The 18,111-nt window shown below is 43.8% G+C and overlaps 2 protein-coding genes and 1 long non-coding RNA gene across 3 annotated transcripts in view; 1 reads left to right on the top strand and 2 right to left on the bottom strand.

Moving 5' to 3' along the window:
• Positions 1-13,810, bottom strand: part of LOC141584412 (uncharacterized) — a 32,726-nt gene extending 18,916 nt beyond the window's left edge. The window contains exons 1-2 of the long non-coding RNA XR_012517462.1: positions 13,639-13,810; positions 3,793-3,887 (exon numbers count right to left, since the gene is read on the bottom strand). This is a non-coding gene — a long non-coding RNA (uncharacterized LOC141584412). The remainder of the gene's footprint in view (positions 1-3,792; positions 3,888-13,638) is intronic.
• Positions 13,811-15,959: 2,149 nt separating this feature from the next.
• Positions 15,960-16,449, bottom strand: LOC101030413 (histone H2A type 1-A). Its single transcript, XM_003927290.3, has one exon. It carries the CDS (start codon positions 16,422-16,424, stop codon positions 16,029-16,031), a length of 396 nt encoding a protein of 131 aa, XP_003927339.1. The 5' UTR covers positions 16,425-16,449; the 3' UTR covers positions 15,960-16,028.
• A 363-nt stretch (positions 16,450-16,812) lies between these two features.
• On the top strand, positions 16,813-17,196 carry LOC101030101 (histone H2B type 1-A). Its single transcript, XM_003927289.3, has one exon. It carries the CDS (start codon positions 16,813-16,815, stop codon positions 17,194-17,196), a length of 384 nt encoding a protein of 127 aa, XP_003927338.1.
• Positions 17,197-18,111: the final 915 nt, after the last annotated feature.

Consider the following 18,111-nt stretch of genomic DNA (forward strand, 5'->3'; position numbering starts at 1 on the left):
GAGATCGCGCCATTGCACTCCAGCCTGGGTAACAAGAGTGAAACTCTGTCTCAAAAAAAAAAAAAATAAAATAAAATAATAAAATAAAATAAAATGAGAAGGAAAGTATCTGAACCTAGTTAAATTTTTGAGCTCACCACTTACTGGCTATGTGCTATTTGTTAGAAGTAGAATTTTCTTTTTTTTTTTTTTTTTTTTTTTTTGAGACAGAGTTTCGCCCTTGTTACCAAGGCTGGAGTGCAATGGCGCGATCTCGGCTCACCGCAACCTCCGCCTCCTGGGTTCAGGCAATTCTCCTGCCTCAGCCTCCCGAGTAGCTGGGATTACAGGCACGTGCCACCATGCCCAGCTAATTTTTTGCACTTTTAGTAGAGACGGGGTTTCACCATGTTGACCAGGATGGTCTCGATCTCTCGACCTCGTGATCCACCCGCCTCGGCCTCCCAAAGTGCTGGGATTACAGGCTTGAGCCACCGCGCCCGGCAGAAGTAGAATTTTCAATACCGTAAAAGAAGTAGCACTCGAATATAAATTTCCTCAGCAAGGCAATTTACTTCTACAGAAGGGTGTGGCTCACAGATAAAACATGGTGAGTGCACACCTGGACAAGGAGGGGAAAGGGTACTTACGCCCTGACAGAGGTTGCCCCTACTGCTGTGTCATTCCCATATTGACTAGGGTTAGACCACATAATCCAGTCTAATGCTGGTTGGCTATTTTAAAGGGAGCAGGGTAAGAGCCGGAGTGGTGGGGTGGGTAGTTTTGTGGGAAGGATAGTTATGGGCAGGTCAGAGCAGGTAAGCAGGGGTTAAAGCAGGTGACCAGAGCAGGTGACCAGGATGAGTCAGGATGGGGTGGGGGAGCAAGGGAAGAGATGTGAACTACTGATTAGAACTGGTGCAAAATGTTGTTTACTGAAACTACAAGGAAGTTAAACTTTAGTGGATTAAGGAATAAGACAGCTGAACATACTGACATACTGATTCTTTGAAGAGAAACTTGGGAGTTCACTATATCTAACACACTGAAACCTCCACTGCAAAATTGTAACTGCCCAGAAGAAGATTCAGAGATGAAAGTTGCTTTTATGCACTAACATGCTTCATGGGGCTTGTATACATTAATACAGGTTTTATAGCAAAAGTCCCCACCCAAGTTCCTAGTCAGGTCTGTTTAGGCAAATGAAAGATTCAAGTTTGCTTTTGATTGATAGATACAGCTGAGGCCTCATGGGTCAATACAAATGATTCTTGATTGGTTCAGGTGAGCTCTGCAAATTCCAAAGTTGAACAGAGTTTTGGGTTTACTGGGAGCTCAGAGTACCCCAAGTGACCTCTAGTTAGCAACTGGCCCTTGACTTTATTTTAAATTCAGGCACAGTTAACCACTTGGGATCCAACTTGAAGGATTAGCTTTTTCAGGTTCTCATTTATTAATGACAACTTTGTATTTTTTAGTTACCTTTTTTTTTTTTTTTTTTTTTTTTTTTTTTGAGCCGGAGTTTTGCTCTTGTTACCCAGGCTGGAGTGCAATGGCGCGATCTCGGCTCACCGCAACCTCCGCCTCCTGGGTTCAGGCAATTCTCCTGTCTCAGCCTCCTGAGTAGCTGGGGTTACAGGCACGCACAACCATGCCCAGCTAATTTTTTGTATTTTTAGTAGAGACGGGGTTTCACTATGTTGACCAGGATGGTCTCGATCTCTTGACCTCGTGATCCACCCGCCCCGGCCTCCCAAAGTGCTGGGATTACAGGCTTGAGCCACCGCGCCCGGTCTAGTTACCTTCTTAATCAGTTATGACCAGCTTGGCTGGGGGCAGTGGCTCATACCTGTAATCCCAACACTTTGGGAGGCTGAGGCAAGTGGATCACCCAAGGTCAAGAGCTCAAGATCAGCCTGGCCAACATGGAGAAACCCTATCTCTACCGCTAATACAAAAATTAACTGAGTGTGGTGGTGCATGCCTATAATCCCAGCTATTTGGGAGGCTGAGGCAGGAGAATTGCTTGAACCCGGGAGGTGGAGGTTGCAGTGAACCAAGATTACGCCATTGCATCCCAGCCTGGATGACAAGAGCAAAACTCCATTCCCCCACTTCCCTGAGCAAACAAAAAATAAAAAATAAAATATGACCAGCTTGAATTCTCCCCATTGTGCCTTTGGAAGTTCATGGCCCTGGTCTGCAAGTCTCCCAGGTTGTTCCTAAGAACTTCATCTGTGGGGAAGATACAGAATAGAGACCTGGGGGAAAGTGAGAAGATCTTAGAGAACCAGGAGGGCAACATGGGCTCCTCACTGTCAACCAAAAAGTAAAACAAAATAAACAAAAATAAAAATTTCTTCAGTTAGAATAAGAAAGAAACACCTTTGAGTCCCAGAGCAGTGGAATTGGACCTAGCTTCATAACAGCAATCCAGGGAAACAGCAAGCTGTTGGAGGGGAGACTGTCATGTGTCACATTAGGTCTCCCTGGGACCCACGCATAGCAAAAAAGAATCTGAGAACAAATAGTCTCAAACAGCTCTTCCTCATCTGTCAAAATATAATGCCCATGTTCTTCTAGACATGGAAGCAAAATTGTACTCCCCCAGTTATTTGAGTGCAGATGGTAGCAAAATTGAGTGAGGGAATGTTGTACGCAGGTGGGCGGAGGGGGAGGGAAGGTTAGTTTGTGTGGAACCCTTGCTTGGTGCACACTTTGTGTTTTATTATAAATCTGTGCCATTCTGACTCAGCATTGATTATTACATGCACAGTGATAATAATCCACAGGCAAGCGTTAATATTGCTAATGATACTGCATTGCAGAGTGATTTTCTGAGAGCCATTCTCAGCTGCTGCATCAGGATTACAGCATTTGTGCAACTCCAAACTAAGGCAGGGGTAAAACAGCCAGCACTTGTTCAGTCAAAAAGAGCTGGCAGAGAGAGCAGCCTACAATTTGATCAAATATGCTTGTCACCAGGGGGCTGGCAGGCCTGGTTCACATGCTCAAGAGTTGGGGATGACCTTTCACAGATGTAGATTCTCAATATAAAAACCCTGGAGTCCAACACAGATAAATGAACAAAGTTTTGTAGCTGGCTGCGTCACGTTTTTGTCTCCATTTGAATAAGCATTTCTGGGCTTATTGTTGAGACACAACAAGTCGTTGTTGCAATCTCTTAAAGGACCAAACCAGCCAGCCCCATCTGTGATCTTAGGCTTGGATGTCCGAAGGATCGGTTTAACCAAAATTATTCACTTGTGCCAATTCATTTAAATACTTTCTGAAAATTTACCCCTTGGCTGTTTTGGACAAGAAAACTTCATTTTCAAATGTTTTGCCTAATATTTTTACCTTAACTGGGTACCCAAAAAGGTCTTCCAGACACAGAAGATCACTCGTAATAGTCAAAGACTCAAGTAAGTGACTCAGGAGAGAAGTGCCTGCTAGCAGTAGGACTGGACTATCTGATATATTCAATGGAACTTCTCCCTCTCTACTTCCCATCCTGCCTTTATCAGGAAGATGAAGAAAAAACTTGGTTTTATGAAAGCCTGACCCTTTGATTGCTGGCATGCTCAGGTTCACAGGAATCTTAAATGACTTAGTATTGGCCACAACTTTTATCTCCAGCAGATTTATAAACCACTGCAAGGCCATATTGCTAGTACTCAGCACATGCAAGTTTTAACCAGATACTTCCTTATATGGGTTCTCTGTTCTAGCCTTAACTTGCCGGGAGCCTTCCTCACTCTTGGTGTGATCCTCACTCTCCTCTCTCTTTTCCACACATCAAAACATTCTTACCTTTAAGCACACCTCAAAGCTCACTTCTTCCAGGAGTCAGTCCCTGATAATCAGATGGAAGTGGTCAGTTCCCCTCAGGAAATAAGACAGCTGCTCTGTGAAGAAAAGAGCATTAGATCAAGAATCAGAAGGGCTGAACCCAAATCCTAGCTTTGCTAAGAACTCACCGGGGGACTGTCTTAGTTCCCTAGAACTTCCCTCAGAAAGTATGACAAACTAGGTGGCTCTAAACACAGAAATTTATCATTTTACAGTTCTGGAGGCTGAAAATCTGAGAGTAAGTTGTTAGCAGGGCTGCTTCCTTCTGAGAGCTATGAGGGAGAAGCTGTTTCATGTCTCTCTCCCAGCTTCTGCTGGTTTGCTGGCAACTTTTGGTGTTCCTTGGCTAGTAAAAGTGATGCCCTGGTCTCTGCCTTCATCTTCACATGGCAATCCTCCATGTTTGCATGTCTGGCTCTGTATCCAAATGTCCACTTTTTATAAGGACACCATTCATATTGGATTAGGGGCTCATCCTATGGCAGTATGACTTCATCTTATCTAATTACATTGGCAATGATCCTATTTACAAATTGGTCATATTCTGGTACTGAGGGTTAGGACTTCAAGATATGAATTTGGAGAGTATGCAATTCAACCCCTAACAGGGTTCATAGGGAAAAAAAAAATCGCTCTTGGTTTCCTAACCCGTAAAATAGAGGTAAAGTAGAAATAACTATGCACCAAATCCTTGGAAGGATTAGTGTAGGTAGCTACCTAGCTCTGTGGTTCAGTGGATGCATATGTGAGATTCCATATCTTATTTTTATTTTCTGCTGTCTTGTTTTGCTTTTTACACCTCTATATGAGTGGAAGCAGAGAGGAGAGAAGACCGAAACATAATTGATGACTCTTCCCTGGGGGAAGTGGGGACGCCATAATGGCTTCCTTCAGCGCAGCACCAAGCTAAGCAAGGAGAAATACAGTCTATTGGAGGGATTGCAGTGCCAGATGACCCATCACAACTCGTGAGTTAATGTTTGAAAAGTGTAGTGGCTTTCCCTCAGTTCTTCAGCGGCTGCCTGGAACACAGGATTCACTTCAGAGAAGTCAGTCATGAGATGTGGCAAGAAGAGTATGTCCTCTCCAAGCGCATGTTTATTTTACTCCAAATTTCATTTTAAGATGCATGTTTATGTAAAATGCCTGTACATTTCCTCTGGACCATCTGTTGTAGGAGTAATATGCAAGGGTCAAATTCAAGGGTGCTCTTTCCCTGCGGGCGTGGGTGGGCGTGGAGTCAGACCTACTCGATCTTGTTCCCCTCCACAGACAGGGAGTCCAAAACTTGCCTCTGCTGTCCTTCTCTGATCGTCTACCAATTGGCTTCCTTACTATTGTTGCACAACACTACACATAATTTTAAATTATATCACTCACGATTTCTTTTAGAAACCACACGGAAGACCATTCATAAAATTAGCCCTACTGAGATTCATACTGTTTCATTAAACGTTTCCAGTAAGTTTCTGATCTCATAGAACAGTCATAACTACAGATGTTATGTATTTTGGATACATGGTATAGGTGTTTGGTTTCTTTCAAGACAAACATGAAACTAGGAAAGTAGTGTATTCAGAACCGAGCTCCCTAGCTGGCTGATGACGAGCATGGGCAGTGGAGGAGCAAGCAAGTGAGCTCCCAGGCATTCAGCTCACTCAGCCCCACAGCCTCCCTTAGAGCGCTTTTCCATACTTGTGTCTTAAACAACGGGCACAAAGTGATGAATTCAGAATGGACACACAGTAGGTGCTTTTAAGCATGATTCCACCTGCCTCTAGCTATCACCATAAGGCCACACTAGCATAATTTTGTGGCAAATACAGAGCTTGGTCACAGAACTTTTGAGCAGGCAGGACTCAACAAGCAAAGCAGAGCGGAATTACGATTTATACTTGCAAAGCACCAAATAAAGTTCTTACAAACCTCATGAGAGATTCCTCCTTTTGTGCTTTAAAGGAGCAAGGAGAGGCCGGAAATGTCAAGACTTTGCTCAGGCGCCTCAGGAAGAAAGAAGCAGAGCCAGGACTCTCAAAGGGCTTCCGACTCAAAAGCCTTTTCTCTCATGAGCCACCGGCCATGTGTGGTGGGCAGAAGTGGCTCTTACTCTCTTCCATAGCTAACCACAGGAAACTCCCCAGGGCTGAGGGGAAGAATGCTCTGAGGGTCAGGAGGTGAGAGCTACCCTCACATAGTCCCATTCTGCAGGAAAGGGCAGAGCAGAGGCCAGCACTTCAATAAGAAGTGCTGAGAAGTGACTAGCACATCTTTCTCAAGCAAGACTCAATTAAGGGATAGCAAACCTTAGGACGGAAACTCTGGACTGCTCCATTAGCATGGAGACAGCCAAAGGACATCCAGGGTACTCTGCAACATTTTGCTCACAGAGATGGGGGTGCTGAAGGTGCTTACTTTAAACTGCAAAAAGGGACTGTTCTCTGCACTTTCCTTACTCTTTCCCATTCCCAAACTCACAGACTGTGATAAGCTATAGTCCCACTATTAGACTGTAATCCCCCGCAGGGCAAGATCTTTATATTTCATATTTCCAGAAACTCAAATTGAATCCAACATTGAATAGACTCTCAGCAAAGGAGCGTTAATGATGATGTTAGATTTCTCTAGATAGAGAAAGGATTTTCAACCCTGGCCCTTTTAGCATTTTCGAGCAGGTAATTTTTTGATTTGGGGAGTTGTCCCAAGTAAGATGTTTAGTAGCACCCCTGGCCTTGACCACGAGATGCCTGCCACCAGTTGTGACAACCAGAAACGCTTCCCAACATTGCTAAACATCCATTGGTAGCAAAAGCACCTTTGGTTGAGAATCACTGCTTTAGATGAAGAAATGAACTAACGTATCTGAGCCTGTCCTATGTGCTGGACGCTTTATTGATGTGGTCTCAGTTTGATCTTCACAATTACCCCGTGAGGTAGGTATTACCATGTACAGGTGAAGAGACCGAGGCAGAGAGATTAAGTAACTGGTTCAAGAACACTCAGCTTAGAAGTAGCAGAGCTGGGTTCTGAAGCAGGCCTGTCTGATTCCTATGCTGACAGGAGGCGGAAATAACAATCGAAACAAGATCTGTACAGTCATTTGTGGGTGTTCTATTACTGTTGTTCACATAATCATCATTCTCATGTTTTTTTCAGTTTACTAAAAGTTGAAGTCTGAATGGATATTTTAAGCACGGATTTCTATTTTTTCTCCATAGAACTATTAAATGCAGTATTCATAATTTCACTGTACATTTTCTCCAGCATCACTTGAGAAATGTATTAAAAGTCAGATTTATTTTCACATGGAACGACTACTGAGCTCCCCCTGGTGTTAGCTTAGATTATATTTGACTTTAAAGGAGCTAATGTGTGACTACAGTTTAAATTAATGAGAGCTTTCTCTAAGAGGAAGTTTAAAAAATTCAGCTGGCTCTCATTGACATTATAAAATTGCTTTATTCAGATTTTGCAAATATTCTATGTAAAGGCGTAATATAACTCAAGTTTAATAATGTTACAAAACAACTACTTTGAATTTGTTGTTTAAATTATTTTCTATGGACCCAGAGACATTTCTGAAGATGGAAGTAACTGGCAAAAACAAACATATATACAGTCATGAGCTGCATAACAGTGTTTTGCTCACTGCCAGACCACATATATAATGGTGGCCCCATATAACACCATATATTTACTGTGCCTTTTCTGTTTAGATGTTCAAATACTTACTGTTATGTTACAGTCACTCACAATGTTCACCACAGTAACATGCTGTACAGAAACCCAGGAGTCATAGGCTGTACCCTATAGCCTAGGTATGTAGCAGCCTCTACCATCTAAGTTTAAGTACATTCTGATGTTCACACAGTGAAATCACCTAACAATAAATTTCTTAGAATATGTATCCCTGTTGCTAAGCGATGTAGGGTAGATATGTACACACATACACATAAATGGAAATGTTCAGTCTCACTTTGACGAAAAGAAGTGCAAACTAAAATAATGTAGTTACCCTGGACTCTACCAAACTCATTTTTCTTAAATAACACCAAATTCTGTGAGGGCAAAATAAAATACAAATACTCTCATGCATTGCTAACGGCCTCTGGTACAATAATCTGGAATAGTAACAATATGCAGAAAAAGCCATAAAATCTATGTATTCTTTGACCCAATCATCCCATATCTAGAAATGGTTTAAACAAATACTTCAGAAGGAGAGAACACTATTTTTGCATAGATGTTCATTATAGCATTGATTATAATAATAAAATATTGGAAGCAGCCTAAGTAGATAACAATGATCAACCCACCCTGGCCTGGTGGCTCATGGCTGTAATCCCAGCACTTTGGGAGGCTGAGGCAAGTGGGTCACTTGAGGTCAGAGGTTCGAGACCAACCTGGCCAACATGGTGAAACCCTGTCTCTACTAAAAATACAAAAATTAGCCAGCATAGTGGCACGTACCTGTAATTCCAGCTATTAGTGAGGCTGAGGCAGGAGAAATGGGAGAACTGTTTGAACCCAGGAGGCAGAGGTTGCAGTGAGCAGGAGGTTGTGCCACTGCACTGTAGCCTGGGTGTCAGAATGAGACTCCATCTCAAAATAAATAAGGAAATAAATAAAGTATCCCCCACAAAATACCCCAAACAATGAAAGATGATATATTTAACTAAATTATGGTATAACCACTCTAGCATAGTAGCAGTTAAGGTGGGTTTTAGAGTCAGACTGTCTGGGTTGAAATGCTGGCTCCAGTGCTAGCTCTGTTGCTCCAAAGAAGTTTAATCCCTTCATCAGTGAAATGGGTATAATAGTAGCGCTAAGCTATAGGATTGTTTTGAGGATTAAACAAGATCAAAATGTGTGGTACAAAGTAAGTGCTCAGTGTCTGTCTTGATGCAGCTATTAAAATTGAGAATTACAAAATAAGAATTACAAAATTACATAACTACTTACAAATCTAATGCTATGATGTATTTAAAAAAAAAAAAACCATGGTATTGAAAGAGAAAAATATTCTCTATAAGCAAAAAGGTTGGTGGAAAAAATACAAAAATAGAATAAATATGTCAAAATGGGAAATGATTGATGCCTTTCTACTTTCAATTTTCTATATTACTATTATCATTTAAATAACTAAAAAGTAAGCAGCTGTAACTTAGAAAAAAGTATATTTATATATTCAACCAGTCATTAATCAGTGTCTTCTCTGTGTTTTAGGCACTGTGAAATTCGGCTGAACAATTAAAACATTCTCATAAAAAGCTTTATAGTTTTATAAATATAAAAAGCTTTATATTCAATAGAAGAGACAGGCACAAACAGTAACAACTTTAAATGGATTATGTGCAACCAGGTCACCAGACGGACATCTAAATGACTCTAAGATGGGGGGGAATGGTCAAGGAAAGCTTCACAAATGACATAATGCATGAGTGTATCCTTGAAGGACACATGGAAATGAATCAAATGAAGAAGGGCAAGAAGAACATTCTAGAAAAGTTACACAACTCATAATGACACAGGTGAATTAAAGCACAATGGGTTCAAGATGGCTGGGGAAGCAGATGAGAGATGTTAATCAGAGAAATGGCAAAGGGAGAGGTGTTATGTATGTCAGACTTGATGCTGGGTATGTGGGTGGTGAGTGACAATAAGGAACTTGGGCTCTAGGAGGACAGGATCTCATCTGATTTGTTCAGCACTGTCTCTTCAATGCTGGAAATATCTATCAAAGAAACACTGCAGGAGAAAGAAGACAACGTATGCATGTAGATGTTTGTTTCAGCATTGTATATAATAGTAAAAGGATTACAACTGTGCCTGGTACTTTGTAAGCCCTCAACTTTTGTGGAACAAATAATAAATCTATCACTCTAAATTTAGAGAAGAGGGCGAGGTGCAGTGGCTCACACCTATAATCCTTTTGGGAGGCCAAGGCAGGCAGATCACCTGAGACCAGACTGAACAACATATAGTGAAACCCGGTGTCTATTAAAAATACAAAAGCTGGGCATAGTGGCACATGCCTGTAGTCCCAGCTACTTGGGAAGTTGAGGCAGGAGAATGGCTTGAGTCCAGGAGGCGGAAGTTGCAGTGAGCCAAGATAGCGTGGCTGCGCTCCAGCCTCGGCAACAGAGCAAAACTCCATCTCTCAAAAAAAAAAAAAATTATTTTAAATAAGTAAATTTTAGGGAAAAGGACTCATAGGTCTCTTTAGGACTGTTAAGCATATAGATGACAATGACAATATTATGCACTTTAGAGACAGAGAGAAACAGGCATAGTAGTAGACTGAGACAGAGACAGAGACAGAGACAGAGACAGAGGTTTGTGGTTTTGCTACTTAACTCATGAATTATGCTTTAGTGTGCTTTTAACATTCTGATATGTGGTAGTCTTTTTCCAAGACAGACATATTAAAATATACACTATAATTGTGAATACATTCTTTCTTGTATATTTCTGCTGTTTGTTTTCTATAAATCTATTTTTGGGTGTTAACACAATGAAGAATAGTGTATTTACATAGATAATTTTTCTGCTTTTATTTTCAAATTATTTTTTCATTACATATTATCTCTGCTATTAATTTTGCAAAACAATTTCTTTGGGGAGACAATTTTGTCTGGAATATATTTTTTCCATTCTTTTTCTTCTAAATGTTCTGTGCCAACAAAGTTTAGGTATTTTATAATCAAGGTATAGCTGTGTTTTTTAAATCCTAGTCAAACACTGTCTTTTAAATGGGAAGTTTAATCGATCAACCTTCATTTTGATATTTGGACTCATTTTTAATATTTTACTTTGCATTCTAAGTTGTCATGCCAGTCCTTTTATGATTTCCTGCTTTCCACTGGACTCTGATTTTTTCATTATTATCAGAATATTATTTTTCTGAATATTCTTATTTTAGTGGTTACATTTAACATCATAAAATAAACACCTGACTTACATTTAACATCATGAAATATACACCTGACTCTTTTCTGAATATTATTATTTTAGTGGTTACATTTAAACTCATAAAATATACACCTGACTTAAGAAAATACAACAATCAGCATGTATATCCTTGTTATAAACAATACAAGGACATCAAAATGCTTTAGTTTGTTTCAGCTCATTTCATCTTCTTCAACTACTGTCCAGTGTTTTTGGTTCATTTTTTAAAAAATATTCTAATAAGTATGACTGTGAGGTGTTTTTTCCTTTTATACAACTAGTATATTTATTGAGATGGATTTATACTTTTACCTCTTCCTTTGGTAATATTGCTTCTTGTATCTCAATCTTTCTTCTGAGTTCAATCTTTTTAGTTCAGCACATTCTTTAGCATTAATTCTTCTAGGATGGATCTGTGAGTGGCAAAACTTTCTGGTCTTTGTCCAAAAATTATTTCACCTTTACACAAAAAAGTTCATCTGAGCACAGAATTTTAAATTGAGAGCTATTTTGCTTTAGAACTTCAAAGATATTATTCTATCGTTCTATGACTTCTGTGATTGCTGATGAGAAATCCATAGCAAAACTTTACTTCTACCCTCAGGATATTTTGGCTGGGCTTGAGAATTAAACTGACATAACACAGGTCAACCGGAGAAAAGCATACACATTTATTGAATGCAAGTTTTATGTGGCACAGGAGGCTTCATAAGGAAATGAAGACCCAAAGACAAAGAATGGAACACTTATATGAAGAATTTGACAAAGTGCAGTAAGTTGTGAAAATGTGACAAGCAAAGGGGCTTGGGTTAGGGTAATTAATTAGGTGGAGAAGTGATTGGAGAGATAAGGGTTGGTGTAACAAAGTTTATGTGTACAGATTTTCCTTGGCCTTAATTTTCTGTTGTTGATGAGAATAGTACTTTCCTTCTGGTACAGGGAGGACATCTTTCATTTCATGCTTTTAAGAAACAAAAGAAGTGTCTTTAACTCCAAACAGATAATATGTCAGAGTAACATATTTTGGAGTAGTGTGTTCTGAATTCCTTCAATGTGATTATTAATAAAAAGTAAAAGGAAAAAAATAGCATGTATTTGTCCAGTTGTTGCTAAACTGTTGTTAATAGCCAATATTTATTTATTTATTTATTTTTTGGGACGGAGTTTCGCTCTTGTTACCCAGGCTGGAGTGCAATGGCGCGATCTCGGCTCACCGCAACCTCCGCCTCCTGGGTTCAAGCAATTCTCCTGCCTCAGCCTCCTGAGTAGCTGGGATTACAGGCACGTGCCACCATGCCCAGCTAATTTTTTGTATTTTTAGTAGAGACGGGGTTTCACCATGTTGACCAGGATGGTCTCGATCTCTCGACCTCGTGATCCACCCGCCTCGGCCTCCCAAAGTGCTGGGATTACAGGCTTGAGCCACCGCACCCGGCTTCCAATATTTATTTTTAATTAACAACTCTTAACAATCTTGGAATTGCACAAATCACATTAAAACCGCCATAGGCATTAGAAAGTGTCATATTAGCCTGGTTACAATAAAAAGCAAGTCGGCTGGGCGTGCTTGCTAACACCTGTGATGATGGGCGGCTCCCAACCCGCCTGCGGGTCTCCCTGCCTCCCCAGCCAGCCCCTGACTGTCAACTCGCTCTCTCCCGCCTGCCTGCCACTTCCCCGGAGGTCCGGGGCCCCATTGTGGAAGACCGCCGCGGCAACCCCAATCCCCTGGGCGGGCGTCTAAGGTTCTCTCCCCCACACGGAGTGGGCCCGAAGCTCCGGAGCTAGGCGGAGGCGGCGGCGGAGGCGGCGTCTGGCCGGCTTCTCCAGGGGCCCCTCCGATGCCGCCCGCGGGCCTCCCCGTTTCCCCAGCCAGCCCCTGCCTATCAGCTGGCTTTGTCCCGCCGGCCTGTTGCTTCCCCTGGGACCCGGGGCCGCCCCGTGGAGGCTCGCCGCGGAAGCCGCAGCCCCCTCGGCTGGTGCCTAGGGCCCCACCCGGAACGGGACCGGAGCGTGGGAGCTAGGCAGGGGCGGAGTCTGGCCAGCCCCTTGAGAAAGAACCGGGGAGCCAGCTTGCTGGGAGCTTTAGGCCTCTGCGCGCCTCCCTGCCGCCCAAGCCGACCCTTTTCAGCTCCCTCTCTCCTGCCGGCCTGCCGCTTCCCCTGGGGCCCTGGGCAACCCCGAGGAGGCCCGCGCGGCAGCCCCAGGCCCCCTGGGCGGGCGCCTAAGGACCTCACCCCACGCGGAGCGGGCCCAGAGCGGAGCTCCAGAGATAGGCAGGGGCCGCGTCTGGCGGCTTCTGAGGGGCGGGAGAAAGGGCCAGGGAGAGCCGACTTGCTTGGGGCTTTGGGCCCCCAACCCCCTCCAAAGCCGCCTCTAGGCCTCCCTACGACCCCAGCTGTTCCCTACCAGCTCACTCTCTCTCGCCTCGCTGCTTCTTGCCCTGGGGCCCGGGGCCGCCCCGTGGAGGCCCGCCGCGGCAGCCCCAAACCTTGGCCGGCGCCTGAAACCTTCGCCCCAAACCTCCTCGGCCGGCGCCTGAAACCTTCGCCCCAAACCTCCTCGGCCGGCGCCTGAAACCCTCGCCCCAACCCGGAGCGGGCTTGGAGCTCCGGAGCTAGACAGGGGCCGGGTCTGGCCGGGCCCTCGAGAGGAGAGAGAACCCAGGAGAGCTGGCTTGCTGGGGGCTTTGGGCCCCCGCCCCTCCCAAGCCGCTTGTGGGCTTCCCGGCCGCCCAGCCACCCCCTATCAGCTGGCTTTGTCCCGCCGGCCTGCCGCTTCCCCAGAGGCCCGTGGCCTGCCCGTGTTGGCCCGCCCCGGCAGCCCCAGGCTCCCTGGGCCAACGCCTAAGGCACTCACCCCCACATGGAGCGGGCCCGAAACTCCGGAGCTAGGCAGGGGCCAGGTCTGACCGGCTTCTGGAGGGGAGAGAGGGCCTTGCTTGGCGCTTTGGGCTCCCGGCCCGTTCCAAGCCGCCTCTAGGCCTCCCTGCCTTTTCAGCCATCCCCAGACTATCAGCTCGCTTTCTCCCCATGAGGCCCTGGGCCTGCCCCACTTCCCCTTGGCCGGTGCCTGTAGCCCTCATCCCCACCCAGTAATCCCAGGACTTTGGTAAGGCCGAGGTGTGTGGTCAGGAGTTCGAGACCAACCTGGCCAACATGGTGAAACCCCCATCTCTAACTAAAAATACAAACATTAGCCAGACGTGATGGTACACGACTGTAATCCCAGTTACTCAGGAGGGTGAGATAGGAAAATCACAGTGAGCTGAGATGGGGCCACTGTCCTCCAGTCTGGGCGACAGAGGAAGACTGTCTCCAAAAAAAAAAAAAAAAAAAAAGGTTAATATCACCATTTTATTTATTATCACTCATAACCATTAGGCAATGCATTTAGACAAGAAAGTCAGCTATTTAAAACAACAGGAAAAAATTCTATGAATTATTCTGCCTACCTGGAAAATCAGAGAGGAAAAAAGATGAACAGAAATGACAGAATTTGATAAGGAAATACAAATCAGTCCAAAAATAAAAAATGTTTTGTCTTTAAAACATGGTCAATAAGAAAACATAATAAAAGAAACCTAAATATTTCCCCAAAATACAGAAATAAAAAAGAAGACCTAGAGATAAACTCTATGAAATGTGTGAAAATTCTATAAGGAAAATCAGAAACTTACATACGTAAGTTTTTTTGAAAAGTCAAGGGACATGTCTCCTTTAACATGTATTTACAATTTTTCATACATCTTATTGTATTTAAATATTTAGTTTAATGTAATTTTAATAGGCTTGCATTAGAACTGGAAATGAAAGTATATTGTGCATTCGGAATAAAAGAACACTGGCTCTCTCCTGTAAAGTCAAGTCCCTCTTCCTCTGCCTTTCCATACTCTGTGTTTCGGCAAGTCTGGGGAGTTAAGTGCCACTTACTTGATGAAGTATCTACAGTAATTACTTGCAATTCATCTGTATAGATTTGTCTTATATATCCCGATTTTGTTTCACATTGGCCAGGTTTTAAATATTACCCAGTTTTATTCAACATATAGTTGCCATTTCTGTTTTCAGAAATCAAGTTTTTGCCTTGCGAATTGCATCCCTTATTCAATCTTTATGCAGGTTAATTCAAGATTGACTTTGAACTTGATTGTCCTTACTCGGCATGTTTTATTTTATAGAACTTTTTAACTTTCTCCATACCTGCTTCTATATATGCCTTATTCTGTGTAGATATTGTTTAGCAGTGACTTTTTTTGAGGTAAAGTCAACTGTTGAATATCATACAGTAATTTTTCGTTATTTGCAGCGTTACTAAACGGGTTTTGCGTTTCAATTTCTCTTGGTGTTCACAGCACAAAAAGCTAACACAATTGTGCCTCTTTTTAGTAGTCAAAACTTTTGAAACCATTACTGTTCCAAATTTCTAAACCTCAAATTATGTTAGGCCTTTTAGTCTCATTCCTGCCTGACACTAGTATCTCACCATCACATATGGTATAAGGTTTCTTAACATTCTTACATTTTAGGAACCTATTCTTTAACAAAATGCCGTGAAGCCACAGGTATCAAATGTTTATCCAAATTTTATTATTTTACTTACATGCCACATATGAGTATATTTCGTGAGACTGCCTATTTGAAATTTTCTAAAATGCGCTTTAACCAGCCATACTGATGTTTTCTGAACTTAAAACTGGAAGGTTACACACCTCTCCTGCTTGCAATCCAATCTTCACTTCCATACATAACCCGTAACTGACATAACTAGTTTGAAATACAGCCTCGCTCATGTCACCCAGACTGGAGTGCAGTGGCGTGATCTTGCCTTACTGTAACTGCAGCCACCCAACAACTCCCACCGCAACTTCGCAAGTAGCTGGAACGACAGGCCTGCACCACCAGGCCTGGCTAATTTCTGTGGGGACAGAGTCCCAACTATGTTAAACTAGATTTAAGCCACCTTCCCCACTTCGACCTCAAGTGCAAGTTCTGGCAACTGAGAGCCACCACATCTAGTGAGATCTGTATAATTCTAAAGCTTAAGTACCCCTAAAACATCAAACTAATGGTCGACCCAATGCTCCAGGGAAATTCCTTCATACTTCTGACAGGTGCTTGCTAAGATGGCTGCTTTATGACAGCAGTAGTATGTTTAGTGCACAGCGTTTTTTGATACAGTAGGTGGCTCTGAAAAGAGCCTTTTGTTTCTTGACTTGGGTCACAGATGTACCAAACAATCCGGAGAAATTACTTGCTTTGAGATTTATGGTGGTGACTCTCAGTCTTCTTGGGCAGCAGTACCGCTTGAATGTTGGGCAGGACTCCGCCCTGTGCAATCGTCACGCCACCCAACAGCTTATTGAGCTCCTCGTCATTGCGAATAGCTAGCTGCAGGTGTCGGGGAATAATGCGAGTTTTTTTGTTATCGCGAGACGCATTGCCAGCCAGTTCAAGGATCTCTGCGGTTAGATACTCCAACACTGCCGCCAGGTATACTGGCGCGCCGGCCCCTATGCGCTCTGCATAGTGGCCCTTGCGAAGCAAGCGGTGGATTCGACCTACGGGAAACTGCAAGCCCGCCCTAGAAGAGCGGGACTTGGCCTTCGCTCGTACTTTTCCTCCCTGCTTCCCGCGTCCAGACATTCCTTCACAGCGAAATTGCAGCAACGGAAAAATTATGCGCTGAGGGGCACTACGGGGCCTATTTATAGTCTAACTGAGGTTGACATTTGCTCGCTGATTGGCTGATGATCATTCTACCCAATCAGAGAGTCTCACTAGAAACGCCTTATTTGCATTCACGCCACTTCCCATTGTCCAATCAGATTTTAGATACCCAACAGGCCGTTAGGGGACAGTGCCTATAAATACCGCAGTTTTGCGTCTCTGGAGTTACCCGTTTACTGGGCGTGCTTCGGAGAGACGGTGCTGTGCAGAAAAGAGCTGTAACACGCTAAAAGAGCTGTTAACACTCTAAAAGAGCTGCTTAACACCGAAGAGCCGTTAACACTCTAGAAGTGTGCGGTCAGCCATGCCGGAGTTATCTTCCAAAGGAGCCACCATTTCCAAGAAAGGCTTCAAAAAGGCGGTTGTGAAAACACAGAAAAAAGAGGGCAAGAAGCGGAAGAGGACCCGCAAGGAGAGCTATTCTATTTACATCTACAAGGTGCTGAAGCAGGTCCATCCGGACACTGGCATATCTTCCAAAGCCATGAGCATTATGAATTCCTTCGTCACTGACATCTTTGAGCGTATAGCGAGCGAGGCATCACGCTTAGCTCACTACAACAAGCGCTCCACCATTACTTCCAGAGAGATTCAGACAGCAGTGCGTCTGCTGCTGCCGGGAGAGCTGGCCAAGCATGCCGTGTCCGAGGGCACCAAGGCCGTGACTAAGTACACCAGCTCGAAATAAGTCTGCCTAGTAAACGGAACCCAAAGGCTCTTTTCAGAGCCACTCAAACACACTGAAAGACCTGTGCACTTAATAGCTGGGCAGTGGCTCACACTTAATCCCAGCACTCACTTTGGGAGGGTGGTGTGGCTGGTGAATGATCTGAGGCCAATTAGCTGGGCATGGTGGCGGGGACTTGTAATCTCCGCTAATACGAAGGCTGAGGTAGAATCACTTAAGCGTGGGAGGGGGCGTTGAGTCGAGATCGACATTGCTACTCCATCCCGGGCGACAGACTCCGTCTCAAAAGGTGGACACGGGGCCGGCGGCTTAGGCCTCTAATCCCAGCCCTTCGGGAGACCCAGGTAGGCGGATCATGAGGTCAGGAGTTTGAGACCAGCCTGGGTCGACATGGTAAAACCTCATCTTTACTGAAAGTACAAAAAAATTACCTGGGCGTGATAGTGCCTGTAATCCCAGCTACTCGGGAGGTTTGAGGCAAAAGAATTGCTTGAGCCCGGGAGGCAGAAGTTACAGTGAGCAAAGATCGCTCTACTGTATTCCAGCCCGAGTGACAGTGCGTCTCAAAAAGTGGGTGGGACGGGTAGGCCAACTAGTTAAAAGACTGGTAGTTTTGTCTAAGCCATGTGCTGACTGACACTGGTAAGTTTAAGGTTAGCAGTACATCTGTAAAGGTGAAAGCGCAACGACGTAGACAACTTGGACAGTGATTCCAAATTTTAAGACCCTACAAAAGGAATAGTTGGGAGGGAGGTCGTTTTTGTGTCATAGGTAAGTCAAGATATGGAAATGATTTGGGGAACTCTGGAGAACCCACTAGTCTGGTTAGCAGGATTGAAATGAATTTAAAGTGTTCTGTAATTTTCTTCACTTTATAACGGTTTCATTGTGTTACTGGACTTTGGACTACATTTA

This window comes from Saimiri boliviensis, chromosome 4, assembly GCF_048565385.1.
Source record: "Saimiri boliviensis isolate mSaiBol1 chromosome 4, mSaiBol1.pri, whole genome shotgun sequence".
NCBI classification, from domain to species: Eukaryota; Metazoa; Chordata; class Mammalia; order Primates; family Cebidae; genus Saimiri; species Saimiri boliviensis.

Bases quoted from the DNA above. Each gene is read 5' to 3' on its own strand.
- LOC101030413 (XM_003927290.3), bottom strand. From the start codon at position 16,424: ATGTCTGGACGCGGGAAGCAGGGAGGAAAAGTACGAGCGAAGGCCAAG.
- LOC101030101 (XM_003927289.3), top strand. From the start codon at position 16,813: ATGCCGGAGTTATCTTCCAAAGGAGCCACCATTTCCAAGAAAGGCTTC.